At 41.3% G+C, this 6,127-nt stretch overlaps 1 protein-coding gene across 1 annotated transcript in view; it reads left to right on the top strand.

The window, feature by feature from the left end:
* SLC7A14 (solute carrier family 7 member 14) overlaps positions 1-5,910 on the top strand; it is a 135,956-nt gene extending 130,046 nt beyond the window's left edge. The window contains exon 7 of the mRNA XM_044669550.1: positions 5,585-5,910. Within this exon, the coding sequence (XP_044525485.1) occupies positions 5,585-5,910 (326 nt within the window). The remainder of the gene's footprint in view (positions 1-5,584) is intronic.
* The last annotated feature ends 217 nt before the right edge of the window (positions 5,911-6,127 follow it).

Raw genomic sequence — 6,127 nt, 5'->3', positions numbered from 1 at the left:
TCTCTCTCTCTCTCTCTCTCTCTCCTCTCTCTCCCCTCTCACCTTCTCTTTCCTTCCTTTCCTTTTCTCTCTCCTCCTTTCTTCCTCCCCTCTTCCTCACTCCTTTTTTCTTTTCTTCTCTCTCCCTATCTTTACTTTTCTTTCTTTCTCCCCTTCTCCCTCTATCCTCCTTCCCTTTCTTATTCTCTCCCTCTTTCCCTACCACCCTCCTCCTCATGATGTTCTGTCTCCTTTTTTCCTACATGTCTTTTCCTCTCTCTTCCTCTCCCTCTCTGCTTTCCTTCTTTTCTCTTTCTGTTTCCCTCTGCCTCTTTATTCCTTTTTTTCCTTTTGTCTCTCTCTCTTTCTCCTTTCCATTTCTCTCTCTTTTTCTCTGCTCTTCCTCAGTCGCTTCCCCTCTGTCTTCCTCCCTGCCTCTGTCCTTCTTCCCTTTACCCCTCATCCCACCCTGTTACAACAAAGACAACAGGGGCCATAACTTTAAAACTACATGGATGCTCTGATACTCAGAATCCAGAGACTCCTCGGATCTTGTTTCAGAGCCCTCTTTCCCCTGTCTCCTTCCTCCAGCTGCTTTATCCCAACCCTTCAGTCTTCAGTGTGCTGCCTTTTCAATCAGGCAGCGGTTATCTCACATTGGATCTCATTCTCTCTTAAATGGCTTGTTTAAACCAATGTTTCCCAACCTTTTCAAGTTTAAGGGACTCCACTGTAGTCAGATTCACACCTGATTACCATTGTACCTTGGGGTCTATTGGCTAGAATAACCGATGAAACAAAGTCGCAATGAATTGAGTAACATCTTTAAATGAGTTTGGGTATCACAGCAATCAATCAACCAAAAGTATCATTAATCACCTACTATATGCAGGCACTATGCTGTGCACTGGGGATTCAAATACAGTGAGTGGAACCATCCTTGCCCTCAAGGAGCTTGCTTTCTCTTTTTTTTAATTTAACACTTCATTTTCCCAATTACATTTAAGAACAACCATATATATAGATATATGTCACAAAATTATAATACTCAAATTGTCTCCCTCCTTCCTTTCCCTCCTCCCTCCCTGGGTTGGTAAGCAATTTGATCTGGGTTATATGTGTATGATCTTGCAAAACATATTCCAATATTTCCATATTGGTCATGTTGTGAGAGAATACTCCTATAAAACCAAAATCCAAAAATAAAAACATTCACAAATAAAGGGGAAAACAATAAGCTTTGATCTGCAGACAGACTCCATCAAGGAGCTTACTTTCAGAAAAGGAAGACAGAACGTACACGTTAAATACATGCAGTGGGAATATAAAGGGAATGAATACAAATATGTCATCTGGGAGAGAGCAGTTGGGGAGGGCTTAGGAAAAGGTTCATCCAAAAGATGATGCCTGGGCTGCATCTTCAAGGAAGGAAGGGTCTCTCTGAGATGGTAAGGGGGGAAGTCATAAGGGTTTGCCAACACAAAGGCAAAGGGACAATGGAGAGTTGTGTGCAAGCAACAGAGAAAAGGCCATTTTGGTTAGATAACAGAATAGGAGCGGGGGCATATTTTCCAATGAGGGTGAAAAGATAGGTTAGGGCCAGGTTGCATAGGGTTTAAGCAGCTAAACAGAGGAAGTTTTATTTTACCCTGGAAGCAATAGTCATCAGAGTTGACTGAATAGGGAGGTCACATAGTCAGATCTATGCTTAAGGAAAATGACCAGCGCCAGTATATAGCATTCAACTGAAGGATGTCTATGTCCCACTGAAAAAGAATAGTATATTCTTGGATGAGATATTATTTATCCACCTTTATGGATTTACTAACCACTCTGTGTCCTAACAAGAGTTCAAGTCTCATAGGTCAAGATCCACTAGTCTAAGCCATGTAAGGTCATGTGACAAGGGTCTGATTGGCAAGTGGAGGGACTGCTCCCTTTATTTGTGTCATGGACTCTTTCAGTGACCTAGTGGAACCTACAGAAAAAAAGTTTTTAAATGTATTAAATAAGATATATAGGATTACAAATAAAACCAGCTAATTTGGAATACAGTTACCCAAATATCTTTTAAAAGCCTCATCTAGACCTCATCTTAAGAACCCCTGATCTAATGGATTAACAACAAATGCAAAAAGGAGAGACAGCCATTTCTCTTCTCTAACCCTCAGTTTTCTCATCTATAAAATGGGGATAATAGTACCTTACAAGATTAGAGTAAGGATCAAATGAAGTCATGTCTATAAGCCACTCCATCAGCCTTAAAGAACTATAGAAATGGCAGCTGTTATAAGTAAATTGTTTTCCATATGGCAGAAGTGACAAAGGTTCAGCACTATTCTAGTCCCTTTGGGCTCCATTAATTTCCACAACAGCTAACATTTACAAGTTTGCAAAGCACTTTACAAATATTATTACATATATTTGTATTAAATTCAAATATTACACATTATTATCTCATTTGAGCCTCACAACTCTGGGAGTCAAGTGCTTTTATTATATTCAAATTTTACAGGTGAGGAAACTGAAGCAGGCTGAGGTTGTGTCTTTCCCAGAGTCACACAGTTGGCAAATATCTGGGCCTGGATTTAAACTCAAGTCTTCCTGACTCCAGGTCCAGTCCTCTAGCCAGTCCTCAATCCCCTCACACCTATAAAAAATAATAACTGATATTTCCATAGTGCCTTAAACTTTACTGAGTACTTTATGTATATTATATCATGTGAGTCTCACCACAGGCCTTGAAAGGAGATATTACACCAATTGCTTAAGAAAATCAGGGACAGGGAGTTAAATGTCTCACCTGAGGTCAAATAGCCATCAGAGGGAAGATTCCATCCCTAGTCTTCCTGACTCTGAGTTCAACCCTCTTCCTACTATGTTCCACTCCCATTAAACACTTAAAGAGCTGACAGATTTCCCAAAAGGCAGAAGTAAGGGGAGAAGCAAGAGACTTGAATAATCCTCAGACTGAGTAACTCACTCCTAGCTTGGTCAGCATGTTACAGGAATTCTTCTTGCCTAATAGATGATCTGGTCCATAAGGCCATCAGACCAGCTTTAATCAGTCAATAAATATTTATTAGGCATCTAATATTTACCAGGAACTATGCTAAGTTCTGAGGATACAAAGAAAATTAAAAGCTATTTGCCATGTTTAAAATAGAACAAAATTATTGGAGAGCCCTAAGCCCAATTCATTTCCATCCCACTTCTCAAACGTACTGACTTCCATCTGTGAAAATCTACCTAACCAATAAAATTATTATGGATGTGAATCTGAAATATTCAAAAGAAAGAAAGAGTTGGGGGGAAAGGGGACCTTTGTACCACTTTTTTACAGTTACCAAAGTTGTGTTAGTAGCCAAAAATATTTAACTCAACCCCAGTCACCCAGATCAATGGACCCAGCCAAGATCCACACTTACTCATATCCTTTAGCAAGGGATAAGAACATTTGTCCCAAAGGGACAAGGCCAAAGTTCCTAATGATATCCATAGAGAGAATAATAGTCTAAACACACACACACATACAGAGAGAGAGAGAGAGAGAGAGTTACTCATATCCTTCAGCAAGGGATAAGAACATTTGTCCCCACTGGAAGGGGTCAAAGTTCCTAATGATATCCATAGAGAGAATAATAGTCTAAACACACACACACACACACACACACACACACACACACACACACACACACACACACACGCTTTTTAAGCACTTTGCAAACTTTGAAACACTATTAAAATGTCAGTCATTATTATTTGTAGGAGAAAAATCAAGGAAGAACCCAAAATATATGACAGTTCCTTTTGGTTCCATTGTATGAAACAAGCCAGCTTCTAAGATCTCCAAATCATACTTAAGAAGCAATATTTTGTAGTGTTTAAAGAGAGCTGGATGGGGGCAGCTGGGTAGCTCAGTGGATTGAGAGCCAGGTCTAGAAACTAGGAGGTCCTAGATTCAAATCTAGCCTTAGACAATTCCCAGCTGTGTGACCCTGGGAAAGTCACTTATCCCCCATTGCCTAGCCCTTACCATGCTTCTGTCTTAGAACCAATACCCAGTATTGATTCTAAGGCAGAAAGTAAGGGTTTGCAAATAAACAAACAAATGAACGAATGAATGAATGAATGAATGAATGAAATAAAGAGAGCTGGACTTAGAATTCAAATCCAGCCTCAAAAACTTTTTAGCCATGTGACTCTAGACAAGTTACTTATCCTCTGAGTCTCCTCAGCTATAAAATAAGATTGAACTCATAATCTCCCTTCCAGATATAAACCGACAATTCTTTTATCTCTCCACCTAGACCATTGTCTTTTCATTTGTAAAACAAGAGGGGGACTTCTAAGGTCCTTTCCAATTCTAAATCTATACTCCTATGATACCCACCTGAAGATCTTCTAGCCCAGGGATACTGTCCCCTTTATAAAAAATTGACCCTCCACCTTCCATTTTTCCACAAAGATTATGTCTAATTTCTCCTACTTCTTCTCTTCCCCATCCCCAAGTCCAGCATCAGAAAGAGTAAATACCCAACTGAAAAGATGAAACGTCTGTTTAAGAAGTGACAGGCCACATCTGCAGATAATTAACTGTAGGATTCATTACCAATTAGGCCTATAAAGCTCTGCCTATTTTGGCTCCTGGAAAGATGATTTCACTGGGGCTTTTTAGAGAATCAGATGAGACACAGTGAGAAATTCAAGCTTGAAAAAAAATACTTAGAAGGACTGCAGGAGAGGAAACATATAAGAAAAACAACTGCTTGAACGCATGGGTCGGGGTGGACGTGATTGAGGGTGTGGACTCGAAACTACCACACCAATGCAACTACCAACAATTTGGAAATTGGTCTTGATCAAGGACACATGACAAAACTAGTGGAAATGTGCATCGGCCATGGGTGGGGGGAGTGCGGGGGGCGAAGGGGAAAGGAGGAGCATGAATCATGTAACCATGTTAAAAATGAATATTAATAAATGTTTGAAAAAAAATACTTATCATCCAAAAGGACAGGATTTCTCTCTTGCCCAGGGCAGCAAGAAGGGGCTTGACCTTATGGGTCCTGAGCACATAGCAGAATAGAATGCTGGAAGGCTAAGGGAGCATCCAAGAGAAAGATGCCTACTCAGCAAAGGGGAGTCGGGGATGCTAAGACTGGGCCAAGGTATAGAACTAGCAGTCAGTGGCCCTCTCATCTGTCTGGTAGATCCTCAAAGAGCTGTCCAGATTGTGGCCTTATCTCCCAAACTCAGTGTAGGACCATGAAGATTTAACCATTAAGTGCCATTTGTGCATGTTTGTTTGTTTAAATCTTTATCTTCCATCTTGGACTCAATACCACGTATTGGTTCCAAGGCAGAAGAGTGGTTAGAGCAAGACCATGGAGGTTAAGTGACTTGTCCAGGCTCACACAGCTAGGAAGTATCTGAGGCCAGATTGAATGAACATCTCTAGGTCAGGCTTTCAATTCACTGAGTCACTTCACTGCCCCTTTTTTGTTTTGTTTAGTTTTGTTTTGTTTTCCTAATTGGAATCCAGCCCTTTTGGATCTGCCATGGAAGAAGCAGCAGCTAATGCCATCTGTGTCCTTCCCTATAGGCATGCTTATTTACTTCGGATATGGCATATGGAACAGCACACTGGAAATCAGTGCCAGGGAAGAGGCCTTGCACCAGAGCACCTACCAGCGCTATGACGTGGATGACCCCTTCTCGGTGGAAGACGGTTTCTCCTATGGCCCAGAGGGTGAGGGCCAGCAGGACTGGGGAGGCGCAGCAGCTGAAGACAAAGGCTTCTATTACCAGCAGATGTCAGAGGCAAAGGAAAACAGCCGGACAAGTAGCAAAGCGAAAAGCAAAGGCAAACACAAACAGAACTCAGAGGCCCTGATCGCAAATGACGAGTTAGATTATTCGCCAGAGTAGGAGCAAATAAAGAAAGGCTGGAGATGATGATTATGGGCAAGCTAACCTGGGGGTTAGGAGGTGAAGGCTTTCTCAGCTCTCATTTTGCAATCATCCCGTTAAGTCAGTCCCCCAAATCATAGCCTCTACCTTGCTATTTCCCTCCTCAAGAGAATTCTGTAAAAAGTGAAACCTGAACCCTATGATTAGCCCTCTTTTTCCATCTCCTCCCCAGCCC

This window comes from Gracilinanus agilis, chromosome 3, assembly GCF_016433145.1.
Source record: "Gracilinanus agilis isolate LMUSP501 chromosome 3, AgileGrace, whole genome shotgun sequence".
Taxonomy (NCBI): Eukaryota; Metazoa; Chordata; class Mammalia; order Didelphimorphia; family Didelphidae; genus Gracilinanus; species Gracilinanus agilis.
The sequence above is the reverse complement of the archived record's forward strand: the minus strand, read 5'-3'. Positions and strand labels throughout refer to the sequence as shown.